Genomic DNA, 20717 nt, shown 5'->3' with positions numbered 1-20717 from the left:
TGCCCAAGGGTCAATAACTTTTTTTTTTTTTTTTTTAAACAACCCAACCTGGCTGGCTCCAATTCACACTCAAAGCAGTTCTCGCTTGTGCAGAGGCGTCAGGTGAGAATTGACAAGCCCACACATCGCACAACTCGGTGAAAAACGGTGCCCCTGTGTAAATTCCCCCCTCCTCCCCGCTAGCTCCTTTACATGCTGGCTGTTCTACATGTCAGCTAATCTGCCCTCAATGTAGCAGTAATTGCTAATCATCTAATTGGATTTTAATGAGTTTGGGGAGGGATGGGACGCAAGGATTCGGATATGGAATACGCTGTACAGTACCCACCTAAACCTCTGGAACATTGCTGAAGTGATGAGAGAAAGATGGCGAACACAGCGCAAATAACTTGCCTTCCTTGGGAATACAAACTTCCATATTGCAATATATAGCAGAGGGGACGAAAGTATGCGCAAGCTGTAATTAGGTAGAATGTACAGATAATACAAAAAAAAAAAAATAAAGGTAGAAGTCACCGATTCATTGAAAGACTCTGCAAAGAGACGTCTAAATACATAATACAGGGTTGAAGACGATCACCAAAAACGTGCGAAGCCCGAGAGCTAAGTCACGCTGAATTGTGGAAGCACAGCATTTTCAACAATTTAAACAGTTTTTTTTTTTTTTTTACTGGTCAAATTGGACAGAATAAATTGCAATCATCCCCCCTCAGTAGAGTAACAGCGTACTTTGCTACTTCCTACCACTGCTTCTCTCTGCGATATAACCTTCCCTTTCTCATCAACTTCAACATCAATATTCTACTCTCCCAGCCTTCGTGGACGATCCTTCCTTCCCACCTGTGACATGATGATGATCAGGACTCAGTCCTATCTCCAGTCTGTTGCATAACGCGCACCACACGACAAACCGATAAGAGCACACATATACCTTTATAATGTCATCTTAGACGTCCTGTGCTGTGGCGGCAGCGATATCGCTACGGCAACGGGGGCCTGCCTCCTCTAATGAAGTGGTTGCCATGCCAATAGAGTTGGTTGGGCCTATGAGTAGCGGACAGTGCAATGTATAAGGGGTGGATGCTCACGGGTGAGTGTCGGGGGAGTCGAACTGTGCCGAGCTGTAGCAGTTTTTACTCACTGCTCCCCAAAATGGAGCACGATGCATGGATGGATCTGGTTTACACCTCTTTGACCCCTGTTGTTAGAACCTGCTCATCCCCACCGTGCGACTCGAGACTTGATAAAATGCTGTCAGGATGTAGTGTGATGCAACGGTGTTAGGGAAAGGCCCACGCGCCAGTGACCGTAAACTCCAAAAATGCATTCATGCGCATATTTCCAAGATATTTTTTTTTTTGTGGCCAATGAGTCTCAGGTGGGTGTCAAACGCTCATGCATTAATTTGTTCTTTCTCTGCTGGATTGTTGCACAAATTCACCACATGGGAGATACTTTGCCCCCTTACCCATCTATGGTCTTATTTCTCTTAAGTTCACTCAAGCAGAGGATGAATTATTGAAAGTTGAGCAATTTGTATTACTTATAGCCCTCGTTTTGCTCGACGGCATAGTGTTGGTGCATCATAATAATAAACTGCTGTTTGCGCCAAATGTACCGTTTGCGAATGAATGAATATGATGCAGCTCTGTGTTTTATTTGATGTTGCAGCAGAACCGGTATCGGAGACACTTTGTCTTGCGTGTCTTTCAGAGGTGTGTCCAGTTTGACCAGGACTGCACGGTGTGGAACGCAAAGCAGCAGATCATCGGCTCCCTCACCGAGACCTTGTGGGACGTCTACAACTATGGCCTCTTCCAGCCGGCGGGGGAAGGCCGGGATGCCAAATTCTTGGAGGAGGAGAGGACCTTGCAGGAATACTCGCAGTCCTTTGAGAAAGGGGTGCCTTACCTGGAGGTAGGAAACAAATGTCTCCGCCCTGGAATAAATTGTCCCACGAGTTCCTATGGAGAATTTCTATTTACAGCACACTTGTAGTTGACAGTCTTCCAAACTCTCCCTCATGTAAATTGCAGACTTCGTTTCCAAGATGCATTTTACTTTTGAATTGACAGCAAACGCAATATTCAAATATTAAATGTGAAAGGAAGAAAAAGCTAAGAAATAAAATAAAATAAAAATCCCCAGCAATCACCGTGATCTTGGTGTGATACGGTGATCTTTCAGCGCCCTCTGCTGGTGAAACCTTCAAATCAACATTCAATATTATTGGCTGGTTTTATTTATTGTGCTTGCAACCCTTTTTGTCTGCTCCTCAGTTTCGATACAAAACCAGAGTGTATAAGCAGACAAATCTGGACGAAAAGGCGCTTTCCAAGCTTTGCGCAAAGGTAAGTCAATTATTGAGTTACTGAAAACATTGTTGTTCACCGCCGCATTCTTATGAATCTCTTCTTCAAACACCATTTGCACGCTATCCTCTAATTGATCTATTAGTGTCATCATTTTATGATGATGTTTGCAATATCTTCTTCATATTTCCTTTCTCTTTGTGTAATGCTTTTCCCATTTTACATAAAGCACTTTGACTTGTCTTGTACAGGCCAGTCTGAAGAAGTTCATGGATTACGTTCAGACTGGAGCACTAGAGAAAATGCTTAAAGTCCTCGAGAAGGGTCTCGATCCAAATTTTCACGACCCAGACAGCGGAGGTGAGTTTTCAAATCAGCGGCTGCCCGTTGTTCAGGTGGTGTTTCCCCACACTCCTTCATTTTCTCCCCACCTGCGAGCTAGAGACCCCCCTGACTGTGGCGGCGCAGTCGGGTCTGGCGGTGGAGGGCATCAGGGCTCTGGTTCAGGGTGGAGCTCATTTGGACTTTAGAAGCAGAGATGGCCTGACTGCGATGCACAAAGCAGTCAGGGTCCACAACCATACCGGGCTGCTGGTAAGGACTCCAAGGTGACATCAATATGTATGGAAAGCCACTTCGGCACTCATTCAATGTCCTTGACGTCCAACTTCAATTCTTTGTACGAGTACGCGCCTTCTCCTCACTAGTCGGATTTTTCAATTTAGCGCACCAAACTACAATGCAAAGTGCCAAAGTTGTCCTATGAAAGAGGACAAAGTGTCTTCTAGTACGGGGACCTTAAGATCGCTGTCAAGGATATTGAAATAAATGCTCAAGTGGCTTTCCACATATTTTGTTAACAAGTGACTACCGGTTCTCTGGTTGTTTTTGCTTGCTCGCCAGGCCCTCTTGTCGTTGGGAAGCTCACCTAACTACAAAGACCGCTGTGGGCTGACCCCGCTGTACCACACCGTCCTGACAGGGGGCGACACCTCCTGCTGCGAGACTCTGCTTTATTACCGGGCCAAGTTGGGGACCAGAGATGAGAACGGTTGGGAGGAGTCCCATCAGGTACTCTTAGACAGCTTCCCCCGAATACTTTAACAACGGGAACAAGCTGTCTCTTGATATTTAGCCTGCGTGTTCATTTTCATGTGGTTTCCGGTCATATTTTGACATTCTTGAGCCACTGTCTTTTCTCACACTATGTATGTCCATTCATTTCAATGAGGAAAGAAAACCTGCAATACAAGTATTTTGAGCGTGGCCACGGAATGGACTATACTCGTATCTCAAGGCACAACTGCATAGTGTACTCAGTTACTCCCCACCACTGCATCTCTCTGTGTTATAGCCTCACCTTTGCGCCGCCTCGACATCAACATTCTACCCTGCTGGCCTTTGTGCACTCATCTTTCCACTATCTCTCCTTCCTCTCAATAGCACAGGGATGAAGAGGAGTTTGGAATGGAAGAAACACATAAGGTACCTTTCATAGCATCTGATCATCACTCACAGGAGCCAATCAAGGCTCACAGTGTACCTAATATGTGGACATTTTCGCACTTGTTTGCTGTTGAAAACATGACTCATCTGGTGCTAATTACCGCTAATGCGTAGCAGTGATCTGTGTGTGCGTGTACGAGTGCACGCGGACGCTCAGACGCAGGGCCAGTGCTGCCTTCCATTATGCCTCCGTGTTACTCTGATGAATGTGTGCTGCGAGCTCGTTGTCATGGTATTTTATTTTGGTTTGCTCTGCTTCGTGCTTTTTTTTTTTTTTTTCTCCCCCTTTACTCTGCACGTCACATGATTATTTTAGCCTTTGCAGGAAAATATGAGGAAACCTCTGATTTCTATCTCATGATATTTTGCCAGTGTCAATTCAAAAACACGTTTGAGGTTCTTTTCTTTTTGAATTTCTACCCTGCTGTTTTTCCACTCTTATTTCCTTCTTTCGTACACCGTTTGCCTAATTTAACACTGTCCCCCTGTTTTGACTTTGAAAGGCTTGCCAGAACGGTTTTGCCCAACACTTGGAGCATCTGCTGTTTTATGGGGCTGATGCCTCCTCTCAGAATGCCTCAGGGAATACCGCACTTCACATTTCTGCCCTGTACAACAAAGCAAGTAGAACTAATCCCCTCGTATAAAAGCCACTGCCAATAGAGCGCATTATTAATGCTGATGGTGATTCCCTCTACCAGGAAAGCTGTGTCCGGGTTCTTTTGTACAGGGGAGCAAATAGGGAGGCAAAGAACAAACATGGTCAGACCCCTTTTCAGGTAAGCTGCCAATTTCAGTGGCACCTCGAACAGATTGCGTTCGACTTTAGAGGTGCCACTGGATTGGTTATTTAACTTGGTAGCTTTGAAATGGGCTGTCCACATTGTTTTCTGTTTCCAGCTGGCTGTCATGTCTGGTCACTTTGAACTCGGGGAAATCATCAAAAACCACAAAGATTCAGACATCGGTGGGTTTTCTTGCCCAGTCTTTCTTCTTTGCTCTTGTCCTTCACTTCACACACTTCTCCTTAATCTTTCTAGTTCCCTTTTTGGAGTCACCAAAATATGTCCCCAAGCGAAAAGAAAGTGCCCATACGTTGCCTCTCCCCTCACTCCAGCCCCACCCCTTACTGCGAGCTAACAGCGACAACACCATGACGCATTCTGATCCTGTGGTTATTCCCAACAAGGCCGCAACCGCTCCCAACCCATCTCAGGTAAATGAAGTTGTACTGCTATGCGGAGGTAAAAGCACTTTAATTCATTGAGATAGGGAAAATTGATTTGACATGGCCAGACCAAACAAATCTGCTCCACCAAGATGCCACCAGATGGGGCCAATGCAGTATTTTTATATTAGACATAACTCGAGCTTGAGCACAAAGCGCTGCAAATGACAGATGATAGGTTCTCCCTAAAAATCTGCAAAGAGACAAATTCGCAAACTCCGGAGTTCTTGAGTTACAATCTTTGTAACCGACCGAATCAAAGACATAAGTCAAGGTACCCCTGCACTGTCTTGTTTTACACACTCTGCATTGATGTGTTTCTGCAGGGCCACCGCAGGGCTTCCATCGGCTTGCGAAGTACGAGCAGCCCCAGAAATCGCACTCGTTCGCCATCACGAGGAAGAGGAGGCCAGAGTGACACCGAGGAGAGGCACCGGCAGCCGCGAGGCAGGCAGGGGTAAGGAGCCCGTGGAGACCGATGGCTCTCCATCTAATCAGGTCCTTTTGGTTCCATTTATAAACTGTGCTGAGCTTGAGTTGTCCCACTTACATTTTCCGACTAATTATTGCCATGAGAGTGTGACATTGTCGCATTTAGAGTGAGCAGCTAGTGAAGTTTTATAAATAGAAATGAGGGACCAGTTGCCATTGCTTTGACCTCTGTCCACAGAGTGACCCCTGTAGCCGGCGGAGGAGGTCAAATGAAGCGACTGTATAGCGCAGTACCAGGGCGAATCTACGTAGCTACTCGGGCGCACTCTGCGAGTGGAGAGAGACAGCTGTCGCTCAAAAAAGGGGACAAAGTTAAAGGTGGGATGAGCTCAACTCTAAAAAAGTGGAAGATGCTTCATCTTAAACAAGATCACTGAAACTATCATCGCATACTCTCTGAGCTTTGTAAACGTGTTCTTTGGCAGTGCTAAGTGTCGGCGAGGGGGGATACTGGGAAGGAACGGCCAAGGGCCGCACTGGGTGGTTCCCCTCAGACTGTGTGGAGGAAGTGGCACCTGTCAACAAGGACAATCGACCAGGTCAGATGTAAAAACTGAAAGAACTTTGGCGCGGCAACCGAGAAAAAAATGTAATCGGATAATTTCGCCCAAAGGCAGTTAGGCACCGCAAAGGCACAGCAGGGGGACTGTAAGTGACAGATTTTCTTCAGCAATTGACCACGGTACAACATTTGATTGGAACACAGGGCTGCTAACATGATTACCACTACAAATGTGAGTAATTGATGCCCCCCAGCCCTGAAAAAAAATTGCACGAAAGCTTCATGCATTGTCAATGTATTTGTCATTCTGGTGAATTGCATCGGCCGCCTTCTGCAGGTGCTAGATCACATTGTCATGAGTCTGCAGGGTTAGATATGAAATAAGTGTACGGGGCTTGGATTCTATGCTTTGCTAATATAGGTGATACGGTGGGATTATCCTTGAAGTCACGTTAATGATGTTAGATTCACATGTACAGGGCCTACGCATTCAGGAAAGAAGCCATGAAAAAGTGTCGGACACAAAGCGATGAAATCAAAAAGGTGCCATACGTGTTTTCCTGAATGCGGTTGCCTTGCAGAGACGCGGAGCGGGAAAGCCAAGAGGAAGCTTTTCCGTAACGTGACGGTCGGCGCCTACGACGGCACCGACGGGCCCAGGTAAGATTCCACCTGAGCAGAAGCCCAGTTCCTTTCCACCCGATCATTTCATCCCACCCCACTTCCTGACCTCGCTGCGTCGCCCGTGCTCACATCCAACACACGACTACTACAATACGTATAGTCATGACACCGCTTTACTCCTTTCCACTCGCTTTTATTATACAGTGGACCCTTGAAATAAAAGTTTGAGAAGCGCTGATGTAAAGATTTGTCTCTGCCGGCATCACGTGACAACCTTGAAGTGATTGTCAGTGAAGATTCTGCAGAACATGGATGGTGTCTGTGGATGTGGGAAGCAAGTGATCTGTCAGTTCGGTGGAATTTGCAGAGAGGAAGGAAACGCAATGTCTTTGAGCAAGCCCACTTGTTTCACCCGCTGTGCTGTTATGTCTGCCCTTGTGCTACATCCCGAATCGGCGCGTTCTCTTAATTCTTTTTTTTTTTTTTTCTTTTTTCGGAGGGTGTTGTTGCAGTTAACTCAGCCATGTATGTCATTTTCAGCTCCTTCCAGCTACATTTTTTTTTTTGGACATAAGGCTGTACATGTTTTGCTTGGGAGTCGCTGTGCGTCTGAATATGTCTTTGTGAGTAAATACATCATGTTGCTGATGATGAGTCATGAGCAGGCTGAGCGTTGGTTGCATCCTTGGGCTAGTGAAGGGCGCTTACCCTGGGCTTTTACAGCCGCTTGCACACTGGGACTGACATGGCCCTTTTCGAATCGTTTTTGTCTGTATTAGGGCTGGAGATTTAATGAAATTCAAAATCGCAACAGCTGCCCATTTCTAGGTAGGGGCGGGGGGAAATAATGCTCCATTTCATTTGTTCGGTAGGCTTTGTTTTATTTGTATAGTGTCTTTGGAAGTTTCCTGGCTCAGAAGTTCCACATAGCAACTAGGAGAAGTGTTTGTGATGAAAAGCCCCACGATGCTGAAGTCGGCAAGTGTGCGTGTGCCTGTGTCTCAGTCTAGGGTGGGAATCAGCTGTTAGCCAATCTGTGATTCACCAACGCTGAGAGAGCGTACATTTGCACATCCTTATCTTGTTATCGTCACCCATCCCCTTCGATCCCCTGCTCTCACACTCGCACACAAATATAATCCTCGAAATCTCATGTTGTCAAACTCCTCCATTGTCTCCACTATATGCGGGGTTGTGGAAAGCCGCTTTTGAGCATTGCTTCGAGATGCTCCATGTACTAGTATGCTCTTTGTCCTCGCTCGGAAGACAATTCAGCGCACTGACGAGCGAGCGGCACAACTTCGCACAGTGCAACTTTTTGCCACATTGGTGGCATGCAATTGTCCTTCCTGCTACGGCGCTCAGCACTTTGTTGTCAAACTCCTCCATTGTCTCCACTATATGCGGGGTTGTGGAAAGCCGCTTTTGAGCATTGCTTCGAGATGCTCCATGTACTAGTATGCTCTTTGTCCTCGCTCGGACGACAATTCAGCGCACTGACGAGCGAGCGGCACAACTTGGCACAGTGCAACTTTTTGCCACATTGGTGACATGCAATTGTCCTTCCTGCTACGGAGTTCAGCACTTTAGACGACTAGCAAAGCGCGAGATAATAACAGGTTGTAATTTTGTCTTTTTGTTTTGCCCGTGACACAGTTGTCATCTAGTGCACTGTTTTGCCTCGCAAGCAACATGTCGCTTTGGCATTCTACTCGTGATTTGTCATTCTATCGTAAGGCATATATATCTGTTATTAGTGCGCAGGTATGTCATACAGTGGTGGATAAAAAAAATGTCACTAGTAAGACATTGTCATTCGACTCGTGCACGGAATTGTCTCACTAGTAGTGACAAAGAGCATACATGGACAATTTTAATCAAAGCTCAAAAGGCGTCTCATACAAGGTTCAGACCTGCGCACTCCTCCTCCTCCTCTTCGTCCTCTCCCGCTCTCTCTCCTCCACTCTGGTTGCCTGAGCTCCCGTTGGATGGATGGATGGAGGGGGGAGGAGGAGGAAGAAGAGGAGGAGTGCGACGCGCAAGGGAGGGGAGGAGGAGTGGGGGTGACATGGCAATGGGGGGATGCGGTGAGAGAGATTGCTCTCTCTCCCTCTCTTCTCCGTGGCCATCAGTGGGGCCCAGAAACAGGAGCGTGTGGTTCATTTACAGGTAGCGGCTGTTTCCTCGTTCATTGGCTGGCTATGGATGTGAGGAGAGGACAATGGAGAGAGGGGAGAGGTAGACCAAAGCCACTGACAGACCGTGTCCTTTTTTTTTTTTTTTTTTAACCAAACGGCGAATTCATGCGCCCCGCGTGCGCGTTTCCGTGTGTGTCATCGTTGCGTTTTGTGTCGGAGCGTGCGTAGCTCTGACATTTCCCACGAAATGTGAAGTGGCGTTAGATCGTAGACGCTGCTGCATGCCAATTTGTGCGTCTCTAAACTCTGTGCTCGTGTGTGTGTGCGCGTGCGTGTGCGGCGAGAACACACATTAATGCATTTTAGTCAGACAATGTGGGTGTATTGCATTCTCTTTGGCTCACAATTACCTTGAAGCAGATTCTCATTCATAGGGGCCTGGCTATTTATGCCTGTCTCTTTAAAGACACATTGTATAATTAATGATGTGTGTTCCTTCCTGTGCAAAAGGATTACTTTCATGCCTATGTGTGTGTGTTAATGTGCATGCGCCTTTTAGCATTGAGGGAAAACGTGGTTATGTCGTAGCACGTCGGATCCTGTGGGTATACCGCCGATGTGCCTGCACTGACTATTTGATACGTCTCCATCCTGTGTGTGTGCGTGTGCGTGCCACGGACATCCATCAAGTGCATCACTTGTGTGTGTGTGTGTGTGTGTGTGTGTGTGTGTGTGTGTGTGTGTATTGTGCCCACTCGTCCACTCCATACTCAGCAGTTGGACAGAAACTAATAAAAAAATAAAAGCAAACCTCAGGAAGGTTTGCTTTTCTGGAAGACCGACGTCACGAGGCCGTGTTTCCCCCCTCATACAAGTGGATGCGCAAAGAGCCCAATGTTATCGGTCCACCCACTCCGTGTTACTTTGATCTTCAGAAAGGGAACGCGTGATGGAGGACAGGGTGGGAGAAAAAGGAATGAGGTGTGAGGAGCAGATGGCTGGAAGGCGGCAAAGCGTTGGCGAATGCGCGCAAGGGATGGACCTCCGCGAGGGAAAGTGGCGATCGTCTTCAGTTCGACGCTCAAGTTATGGCTCACTGTGTGGATCTTTGGTCATCTCCATTCTTTGGGGCTCATGAGAAAGCTTTTTTTTTTCTTCTGATTTTGGACCTCATCACTCTGCAGTAACAGTTGAACCCTTTTGTCGACCTTTTCACCATGACATCACACGTACACACGTACGGTGGCAGTGTCGCCTGTGGCGCTACTGTTGAACTCCATTCAATTTTATTTAATTGTGCACTTAGAAAGAACGAAGCAATAACAAAGTTGAGAACAAATGAGACACTAAAACCATGGCAGAGTTTCAAGATGTGTTGAAAGTCAGACAGAAAAGGTGGGGTGGGACCCTTTAGAGTTTTAAAGACAAATAGCAGAATCTAGCTGGATTTCTTTCATGAATCCTGCAGTGGTGAAAACTGGTTGGCTTAAAGTCCCAGACATGCTAATAGAATCATAAAGACGCTTGCTGGGCCACAGTTTCCCAAGCGCCAACAATAATACGGCGATTGCGTCAGCGTAACCTCTTTTGCCAATCTTGCTTGTAGCCTTCGAGCAAGAAGAATTGCTTGTGGAGGACGATTAGAGGCCTGTCCAAGCTCCACTTGGACAAAATCTAAAGTGTCATGTATGTATGACTGATCGTGGTGCTGTGCAGTCGCCGAGGCCGCATCCTTGCAAAAGCTGCCAGGGGCTGTGGAAGCTAATGCGGCCGTTTAGGTGCGTTTGCAAGTCAGCGCTAGCACTGAAGTGTATGCACATGTTTATTTCATTGTCATCTTGAACGCAAGTCGACTGAGGCTGGATCAGTATGGAATCCCATCCCAAAGTGCTTTCCTCCCATCATTTCGCTCGCTCTCATTGTGCACCACTGCTGTTTATTTTGACGCTGACGTGTTTTGTTTTGCTGCAGCGTGGGTTTATAATGTGATGCATTTAAACTTTTTTTTTCCTCTCAAATTGACAAAAGTCAAATGACTCCACTATGGGTTTTTTTCTCCATTTCTTCTCCTCATAGTGACTACATCATTAAGGAGAAGACAGCTGTCCTACAGAAGAAAGACAATGAGGGATTTGGTTTCGTCCTTAGGGGAGCCAAAGGTGAGTGTCGCATCACTCGTTAATTTCATGTCCATTCATCTTTTCTGCATAATCCACAACAGCTCAGACTCCTATAGAGGAATTCACTCCGACGCCAGCGTTCCCAGCGCTGCAGTACCTGGAATCCGTCGATGAGGGGGGCGTGGCGTGGAGGGCCGGCCTTAGGATGGGGGATTTCCTCATCGAGGTGTGTACGACTTGGAATTTGTCATTTTTATCAGTCACGCGAGCAATACGTGCAAAGTGAATTGACCCTTGCAGAGCTGGCAAAAGTACTCACACTCTGTTCAGAAACCGCTGGTTGCAGATTTGGGTTCTTTCTGGGTAAAAAAACAAAAATGACAGACTAAAATGTATTTAAAAGTACAACATTAAAAAATATGTATATATTAGCATTAGTTTAGTTGCCATCTGCAAATGATCCCAAATGTTGATCTTTTTAGGTGAATGGCCAGAATGTGGTGAAGGTAGGACACCGGCAGGTTGTCAACATGATCCGACAGGGTGGCAACATTCTAATGGTGAAAGTTGTCATGGTTGCTAGAAACCCCGAGCTGGAGGACACTGCTCGAAAGAAAGGTTAGCGCCACTTTTCCATTGCGTGTTCATGATGCGACGATAACACAGATTGCACGTTTCCGTCGGCGTATGATCAAAGTGGTTGCTTGTGATGACTCGGTGTGTGTGTGTACTGTACAAGAAAAGTAAACATCCAGCCTGCATTTGGCCGGCTTCCCTATGCAGCCCCGCAGCAGACGAAAAGGCTGACCCCTCCCGCCATTGCCCTGCGCTCCAAGTCAATGACATCAGAGCTGGAAGACATGGGTGAGATGACCAACACCAGGCACAAAAAAAAAAAAAAATTCCAGGGTACGGGCTGATGAATAGCATTGGTGTCACGGTGTTAATATATATATAATTTAATATTACTGTAGGTTATTGAGGAGTTGTGACCATCTCTCTGCACAGCATATCTGCATCATAGTGCCGCTTTCATTTTTACAGCGATGTAGTTCTTGAATTACGTGTGAGGACGAACGGTGACAAGAAATATGAACACAGTTCATGATTGTTTGTTTGTTTGTTTGACGCCAGTTACCAAATCTTTTTGTCCCATTCCCGCCCCCCCCGACCCCTTTCAACCAAATGTGCCGCTCCGAAGTGGAGAAAGGTGGGAGAATCACAAAATCGTGTGCTCTCATTGTCATTTGCGTTCCTATCACCATCCCTCCTCTGCATTCACACCATCTTGTGTCTGAGTATGTATTCCATCCCTTCATCTGCCATATGAACCCAACGACACGGCACTTGGATTCGCACCTAATTTATATTTCCCAATTATGTATGCTTCAGCTGCCTCTCCATGGAAAAAGAAAGCAGGTGAACATCAGGCTTTATCATTTGCTCAATCAGCCCCTAGTCCTTAATTAAGAGCTGTTTGATGTGAGCTTTTCCTCTCTCGTTTTATGTTTTTTTTCCCTCTCACAGACTACGATTCCTCTCAGGGTCCTGATAAGAAGAGGACAGTCTATCAGATGGCACTGAGTAAGAAAAACACTTTGGTCACAGTGTTTTTACACCTTCAGGGATCAAGAAACCCTCCTTTTCATGTGTCTTTTTGTTGTTGTTGTTGTTTTGGAAGATAAACTGGATGAAATCTTGGCTGCTGCCCAGCACACGATTACATCAGACAACCAAGGCCAGAGAGGTCACGGAGGCAAGAGGGACCGGAGCAAGAGTATCGTTCCCAATGTTTCCAATGAGGTATTTTCCTCCAGTTCTCTCATAATGCTAAAATTTTGCATGATTTATTTTGGACGTACTCCTATTCCTTCCAACGTGTCAGCTGTGGACTTCATTCTCACTCCTGCAAGAGCGAGTTTCTGCTCTGCTCTGGGCAACCGCACAGATTTAATCATGCGGCCTTTCTTTGTCTTGTATCTGTGGGGATGCTCTGCTGCCCTCGCAGCACTTGAAAATGATTGACAATGAGCCACCCACACATTTGCCTAAGTCTGAGTCAGGTTGTGTCCATTCATCTACTGTTTTTTGGTGCACCACCAATACTTAAGGTGGATTTTTTTTTTTATATTGTAATGTGTTAAAAAGAGCAGTCACAGTTTTTATTTGATTATGTGTTCATAAATTTCTGGCCTTCCAGCATTCCAATTATGTTAAAATGTTCTTTTCTTCTTTTAATTATCTTTGAAACCTGAAGCCAACGTTCGAGCTGCAGTCCACAGCAAATCCCAGACCAGGTTTTACTTACAACCATGCCCACTTTCAACCAGCGCAGCATGCAGTCATGATGCGTCAGAAATCCATTGGTAAGACTACATATCAAATAAAGATTGATATTTTTACCTGGCAGTCAATACCTGTGTAACGTGATTAGAAACGCATTTCAGAAGTCGTTGTGCAGGCTCTTTCATTCAACGTTGTTTGTAACGGCCTTTATTGTTGTACTCAGGTATAACTGAAGAGGAGAGGCAGTACCTTCATCCACCGGCGATGAAGTTGGCTCGTAGCTTGTCAGTGCCAGGACCGGAAGAAATCCCCCCACCCCCGAATACTTCGGCACCTGAGCCACCATTATCTGCCGGCCCTCATCCTGGGAGGGGTCCTGCCATGCCCATCCCTCCTGTCTCTGAAGCCCACTTCCAGCTGCAGTCCCAACCAGGCCATCCTAATCAGTCAGGCTGGGAAAGAGGAGGCGGGCCGAACCAGCAGGTTATGGTCACCACGCTCCGCAGACAATCAGAAGGGCTGTGCGCCAGGGAGCAAGAGGCACCCAGGCGAGGTGGCGGCAAGATGGGGGGCTTGAGAAGAGGCTACAGTAGCGCTACACCACCAACAAGCGCCAAACCTAAAACCCTACAAAATGTGCCACATCATTCACACGGAGCCGCTAAGGAGCAAAGCGGCGGGACCGGCAGGGGTGCGGCACGGAGGGGAGGTCGGGGCGCTCTGACTAAACAGTCGAAAGTTGAGGAGGGACAGCGACAGCACCGTGGGAAAGGCGGCGCAGCCAAAGAGAAGACGTCCATCCCCATCCCAACCATCATTATCAAAGCGCCCTCCACCAGCAGCAGCGGTCGAAGCAGCCAGGGTAGCAGCATGGAAGCCGAAGTCTCGCAGGATGCAGAGGACCGCACCTCCCCTCAACCATCTCTGGACAGCCCCAATTCCACTCTCCCGTCACCTCTCACCTCTACGCCACCTCAGCCGCCGACGTTCACCTCCTTGCCTCAATCAACCGTCGCTCCTCCCCTTTCTTTGAAGCAAAACCTGGAGAACGTAGACTACTCGTCAGCGTCTGGTACGACTTTTGGAGGCGGAGGCGCACGCAGGGAGAGGGAACGTTTCCGTGACATGAGAAGAAAAAGTGCTTCTTTCTTCCTCTCATCTGAGGAGGACATGCAGGGGGAGGTGGGAGGCGGTGTTGGCGAAGGCGGGGAACCACTAAATGCAAGGATTCAGCCATTACAGAGCTCACACATGGAAGTACCAACTCCTCGACTGCGGCCCTCCAAGTCCATTGATGAGGGCATGTTTTCTGGGGACAATTATGTCCACTACTCCAGCAGCATGCCTCCAGCCTTTGGCCTGCCTGAGTATTCTTCTCCCGTCCTCAATCAGGACGGACAACCCAAGTCAGCGCCGTCCACGTATGGCTCCCAGCCAGCCACCACTTTCATCCACCCACTCACCGGCAAGGTTCTGGATCCCTCATCGCCACTCGGACTCGCACTCGCCGCGAGGGAAAGGGCCCTCAAGGATGACCGCAGGACTCGCCGAGAGGAGAGACACTTTGGTCGACAGCTGTCCACAGTGGGAGCGTTTACCACCCCCACTCAGACTCCAACACCCTCCCTTTTCGCAACCCCGACGCAATCGACTTACACGTCCCCTGTTTCCCTTCACTTGACCTCCCCCACCAATACCGCCAGCACCTCGCCTGCTTCCCAAAGTCGGCCTCAGTCACCCAGGATCTTACGCGTGGGGGGAGGAGGAGAGAAGATGGAGCGAGAAAAGGACCCGGGGCATCGAGAAGGCCTGAGAGTTCGCTTCTCAGAGGACAGAAACAGCCAATATTCCAGCCAGTATTACTCCCCAAACAGCAGGGAGAGAGAAAAAGAGGCTCCTGATAGCAGACCCGTTCCACCCGTGCAGCCTCCGCCACCCCCGTCTCAGCCCGCCCCGCGCAGGCCATCCTTCCTGCAGATGGAAAACAGTCCGAACACCAACTACATCCCTCAGTACTCGGTCCCGACAGCGCCCGATGCGATGGCAGAGACCAAAGGGGAAAATCTGGGAATGATGCATCTGCCTCCCCCGGCTCCCTCAATAGATGTGGATGAGGAGTTTGTCTTTGCAGACCCTTTGCCACCTCCGTTACAGTTTGCCAATGGCAAGAATGGAAGAGTGAAGGACTACTACCCGAACGCGAGTCAACGAGCCGCCGCTCCGCCGCCGCCTCCTCTCCCGCCTCCCAAGACCCCGAGCGTTCCTCAAAGCTCTTCGCAGGGCGGGGACTCCGCCACCTCCAGCCTTACCTCCTACGACAGTGAGGTGGCCACCCTGACGCAGTCCGCTCTCTCGCCGTCTTTACCTTCCCCAGCTCTGCCTGCCACGAACCTACACAGACCCCACCCCATGTCCCTTTCTCACTCGTATTACAGTGGCTCCAACGAGCCGTCGGCGGGGCGTGACGCCACAGCTCACGACAGAGGCACAGCCGCCCTCACCACGACCATGACGTACGCCACCACGACCATGACGGCCAGCGCGGCCGCCACGACCTCGACAGTCTCCGACTACGGCATGACTGTGGGAGGAACCACGGCCGGCTTCGGCCCGGGGGCCAGAGCTGCGAACCATATTCATCACCATGCTCATGTCCCCAAGGGTGGAGAATGGCAGGATGCAGTGGTGGATTCTGGGATTGAAGAGCTGGACAGTCACAGCAGCAGTGACCACCATATCGAAATGTTGGGATTGACTGGGCTCAGAGGAGACAGGAGTGGCTTCGGAGGAGATGTAGCAGGCGGCGAGGGTCGAAAAGGGGCCGTGCTGCAGGACCCTTCTCCAGCCTACCCCGGCGGACAAATGTTTGAGGTACAGAATACCAAATTGGCGAACCCTCCGTTTGCAAAGACGACTCATTATAAGGAGGGAACCGGGAAGGTCCTGCCTGTTGCACTACGCAGGCAAAACAGCACCAACCCCGCTCCTCTACAACTGCAGAGACAAAACATCCCAGGCAATATCAGACTAGATGGGGCCCTACCTGACGAAAGAAAACTTTTGCAGTCTCGGCCCAAAATGGAGGATGACTTTAGCGCAACATTGGCGGCCTGCTTGGACAGGCCTATTGACGCTCGGTCGGCAGGCTGGGGCGAGGTTGGGGAACACGAGCAGCTCCAGAGATCCGGCGTGGCGTTGGACGCGCGCAGGCTCCATTCACCTCTCTCGGGGGTCAAGGCCAGCATCATCAATGAGCTGAGCTCCAAACTTCACCAAATGAGTAGCATGAGGAGCATGGACGACTGGAGCCAAACCCCCAAATCTCCCACCATGCACAGGTTGGTTCTTTTTAATGTTGGAGATTAATTATCATTCATTCTTTGCATTCAATGTAATCACATTATTCCTCTTTTTCCGAAGTACAATGTTGCAGAGGGCTATTTTTTCCCTATATTAAAAAAACAAAACAAAAAAAAACAATTCCAAAACAGAAAGTTTCCGGTTTCTACTGAAGGTGGCACTCAAGTACCCGACGGTTATGAATCACCGGTTCATACTTGATGCTTGGTTTTTGTCCTTCAGGTATTCAGCAGATTTCAGCGACGCGTTTCACAGCCCGCCTACCGGCCGCTCCACCTCCCCCTTGCCCACTTGCTCACCTCAACACCATGCGGTACTCCCGCCCAATCTGTCAGCCACCCCCTCCGTCTCCCCTTCCCCGCAGGTAACGGGGCAACGCACCTGGACCCGTTCCCCTTCTCCGCAGATGCCCACCTCCCCGGTTCACTCGCACTCTCCCCATTCGCCGACCTTCTGCCCGTACCCGACGTCGCCCAAGCATCGGTCCAAAATGCGGCGGCAGACTTTCGATTTCCAGTGCAGTCCCACGAAGGAGATGCGATCTGCCGTTTCTCGACGCCGCGCCCCCAGTCCTCTGATCTATAACGCCGAACAGCCCAACTCCGCCCCTCCTCGGCCGTCCTCCCTGCCCATCCTTCCCAGTACTCCCGTCTACAGCAACCCCTTTGAATTCCCAGGCCCCCTCACCCCTCCTTCTCCCGGCCTCCCTCTCGGCGACACCTACGCGGCCGCAACGCCGCCGCTTTTCTCCCCATCAGGCGCGCCGAGTCCGAACCCATTGCTGGTCTCCCACTCTCTCTCCCCCACGCATTACCTCTCCGGAGCCTCCTCCCCGTTGCACTTGCCCCCGAGCCCGTCCTGCCTCAACTTCCCCCACCTCACCCCGCCCCCGCCGACCAAACCCTTCGCTCTCAAACCTCTGCCCTACTGGACCAAGTACGACGTGGCCGACTGGTTGGCTTACCTGAACCTGGGCGAACACATAGAGCGGTTTATTGATAACGAGATCGACGGATCTCATTTGCCTTCGCTTACCAAGGATGATTTCTTGGACTTGGGCGTGACACGCGTGGGCCATCGAATGAACATCGAGAGGGCGCTGAAGAAACTCGCTGACAGGTGAGGGAGGACTGAAACGCAGCAGGGTCATAGATCACAAAGGAAGGTGAGCGTCCTTCCGGAAAAAGCCGCGTCCTCATTTTTCTTGATCAAACGCATCCGGTTTGTCATTTGAAGTGATCGTTCCTCAACCCATGCAAGATGACTTGAGTTTCCCTTTGCCATTGATTTGCCCTCCTTCTCTCCCCAGGCCTTTGCATGTCGCTACTTCCCCCAGGGACACAGACTGAGAGTGGTGGGGTGATTGTGAGGTGACGAAAAAAAATGTGTGAGAAGCGCATGACTTGGCAAGGGAACGTTAACAGAAGATGTGGAAGAGGAGAACAGTGGACTTGGACACGCTTTGTCAGGCTGGTTCTGGTTGCACTGTATCGGATTGGCACGTGAGCGCAATGATTGCTGGTTCAAAGCACGGTGCTGAAATGAAGTATAGAGTGAACCCCCGTTTATCGTAGCACTTAAGCATCCGCAACCAGTGCACTGCTTTTATTTTGACGGTCGTGGCTTTTGACGGGATGTGTTATGCCGCATTTCCCACGTCGCTCTGTCTCTTCTTCTTGCCGTTAATTGCGCTGCGTTTCTTCCAGTAGAGCTCAGCTCTGCCATGCACGTGGCACGATCTGATTCTACACTGGAGGTGCCCCACTCTTAAATTCGGACTTGGCTGTGTGCTGTATAAACAAAACAAAATCTAAAAAAAAATATATATATGTTATTAAAAATCAGCAAGGTAGCGGGGGATCACTGTATACCACATTATGCTCACGTTAACTGGCAGTAGACCGCGCGCACGCGCACACATGCAAGGATTGCCACACCATCTGCTGAGTAAACGCCAGTCTGACTTTATAAAGATGCCTAAAGGGTAAACACCAACCAAACGTTGCCAGAAACACATCGTGATGTCACTTTGTTGCCATTACAAGGCCAAAGTCTGAGGACAAGAGAGGAGGATTTTTTTTTTTTTGTAGATGATGAAGAAAGTCTTGAGAATAATAGTTTTCATTTATAGCCACGTTCCCCCAAAATTCTTTCCAACAATAAGCTTTATATATGTGTCACTTGCGAGCACTAAATAATATATATAACATGTTTTACAGGAGTAGCCGTTATAAGGTTTGTACTAGCAGCAAACTCATTCGCGATCGCTCACTTTGAGTAGTTGTACTGAGAGGATACACTTGGGGAAGACGCTTTGATTTTAGTAGTAGCAGCAGCGAGTTGTTAGGGCCATGCCGTGGAGGCAAAAAGGCGTTGCGTGACGAGGAAAAAAAACAAATGGGGTTGCTCACGAGAAAAAATGTCAGACTTGTGGCGAGTAGATGTGAAAATTACCACACGAGCGTAAACACAACAGAAGTTCGCCAGTTTTCTGCCATATTTTTAATAGCTAATGTCATTTATGTTCATAACAGAGCGACTTTTGTCTTGTACTCTTTCGACTGCTTTATTGCAATGTTAGTTTTTTTTTTTTTTTTGGGGGGGTCTCATTTCTACTTTATTATTGAGACATTTCAATATTTTTCTGGTAATAATTTGACCTTTTCTCTTAAAATTGAGATTCATTTTTTTCCCCTCAGTATGATGACTATTCTCCAATGAATGCCAATTTTGTAATATTTTGGCTTATTATATGAAGTAACATAGCGTGAAAAGGAAATATTACAAATATTTGTAATATTCAGTCTTTCCATCCTCACACCATTCAAATGGCAGTATTTTTATTTCATTTTTTTTAATTCATAAATTCTAGCCATGATTCTGTTATTTTCATTTGAAATCTGTTTCTTCTTTTCATGAGCGCCATAGCAGAAGTGGAGGAGGAGAGCGCACACAGTCTCACTGCCGGCGCCATGTTCACACAGGGCTTTTTACTGCTTCACCTCTTGAACCTTCAGCCCCTTTTCAGCCGGCACGTTTGCTTCTGTGCGCGTCGGCGGCCGCGTTTGAATTCCTGTTCAAAAATGCGGGGCTTTTGCTCTTGCTGCTACACGTTGACCATCCTGTTTCACGCAATCTGGCCCTGACATCACTCCAGGTCACGAGAGAAACCTGAAAAATGACGTACGTCAAGCCGCTCTTAAGCTGGCTATGACTTTTTATCCTGACAAAATTCATCTTTGTTACTGTAAAGATCACCACTTTAAATACAACTTTATTCTGGATTTAGACCGATATGTTTTGTTTTTTTTCCCGCCGATACCGCTACGCAATTTTAGTAGTCAGATAACCGATACTTGTAATAAAAGGGAAAATATTGGCATGCAAATTTTGAATAGGACAAACTCTTAACACTTCATCGAAATGCCTTTTAAGCCCTTGTTTCTGAAATAGCTCTTTTGGCTTTGCAACATTTTCAAAGTCTGACAACTCCTGACACGTTACTTGCTCAACCTGATATTTCAAGTCCGTGTCAGCATTTTGAAAATCTGTCTTCCAAATCACGTGCTCGTGTGTTGTTTTGTTTGGAGATCTGTGTCAGTGCTTTCTATTGTACTGCTCGACCCCGGGGAAGCCGACACCTGTTATTGAACGCATATTCTTGCCATGTGAGGAACAAAAACACGACTCGAGTATTCTTTCACGCCGAGTCGCCTCGATGTGAAAAAGGACTTGAGCCGTAGTGTAGGAAGCACTACATACCACAAAATAATTTATACAACTATTTTAGGTCTAGTGAAATGTATCATGAATATGACCACATACAGTATGAGTGTCCGTATGCAGAGTTTAACAAAGTATATATGAATATAAAGTTACGTTTTAAATGCGATAGAAGTACAACTGTGTCGAAATAAATACTTCAAATGACCCATGTTTTTATTCTGTTGTTCCTTGAAATGTCCCCTCCTTTTAATAATAATCCCATTGAAAGGCCTGTGTTGAGTTTGACTCATTTGGCAGGCCTGAAGACAGACAAATGTTTTTCACGTCCAGGATTATTTTCCCATCAGGCCTTCCCAACTAATAGCAACAAAAGGATGCCGCTCGCTAGGAGGCATTAAACCCATTGGCTTAATTCAAAGCAAG

The 20717-nt window shown here is 48.0% G+C and overlaps 1 protein-coding gene across 2 annotated transcripts in view; it reads left to right on the top strand.

The window, feature by feature from the left end:
- The window catches only part of LOC109526829 (SH3 and multiple ankyrin repeat domains protein 3-like), a 29638-nt gene extending 11654 nt beyond the window's left edge, over window positions 1–17984 (top strand). The window contains exons 5-29 of one of the 2 annotated variants that reach the window (XM_019888418.1): window positions 1714–1917; window positions 2280–2351; window positions 2564–2672; window positions 2755–2906; window positions 3216–3383; window positions 3756–3797; window positions 4322–4438; window positions 4520–4597; window positions 4719–4785; window positions 4859–5034; window positions 5373–5503; window positions 5717–5856; window positions 5964–6077; window positions 6622–6700; window positions 10879–10961; window positions 11024–11148; window positions 11405–11540; window positions 11706–11786; window positions 12124–12132; window positions 12315–12341; window positions 12450–12506; window positions 12604–12725; window positions 13180–13288; window positions 13432–16546; window positions 16791–17984. In XM_019888418.1, the coding sequence (XP_019743977.1) occupies window positions 1714–1917; window positions 2280–2351; window positions 2564–2672; window positions 2755–2906; window positions 3216–3383; window positions 3756–3797; window positions 4322–4438; window positions 4520–4597; window positions 4719–4785; window positions 4859–5034; window positions 5373–5503; window positions 5717–5856; window positions 5964–6077; window positions 6622–6700; window positions 10879–10961; window positions 11024–11148; window positions 11405–11540; window positions 11706–11786; window positions 12124–12132; window positions 12315–12341; window positions 12450–12506; window positions 12604–12725; window positions 13180–13288; window positions 13432–16546; window positions 16791–17691 (6414 nt within the window). In that variant the 3' untranslated portion in view covers window positions 17692–17984. The remainder of the gene's footprint in view (window positions 1–1713; window positions 1918–2279; window positions 2352–2563; window positions 2673–2754; window positions 2907–3215; window positions 3384–3755; window positions 3798–4321; window positions 4439–4519; window positions 4598–4718; window positions 4786–4858; window positions 5035–5372; window positions 5504–5716; window positions 5857–5963; window positions 6078–6621; window positions 6701–10878; window positions 10962–11023; window positions 11149–11404; window positions 11541–11705; window positions 11787–12123; window positions 12133–12314; window positions 12342–12449; window positions 12507–12603; window positions 12726–13179; window positions 13289–13431; window positions 16547–16790) is intronic. The other variant, XM_019888491.1, reaches the window with a different exon arrangement.
- Window positions 17985–20717: the final 2733 nt, after the last annotated feature.

The sequence above is a fragment of the Hippocampus comes genome, unplaced genomic scaffold, assembly GCF_001891065.2.
Source record: "Hippocampus comes isolate QL1 unplaced genomic scaffold, H_comes_QL1_v1.1 scaffold330, whole genome shotgun sequence".
Taxonomy (NCBI): Eukaryota; Metazoa; Chordata; class Actinopteri; order Syngnathiformes; family Syngnathidae; genus Hippocampus; species Hippocampus comes.
Note: the sequence above shows the minus strand (reverse complement) of the source record. Positions and strands in the feature narration are given on the sequence as shown.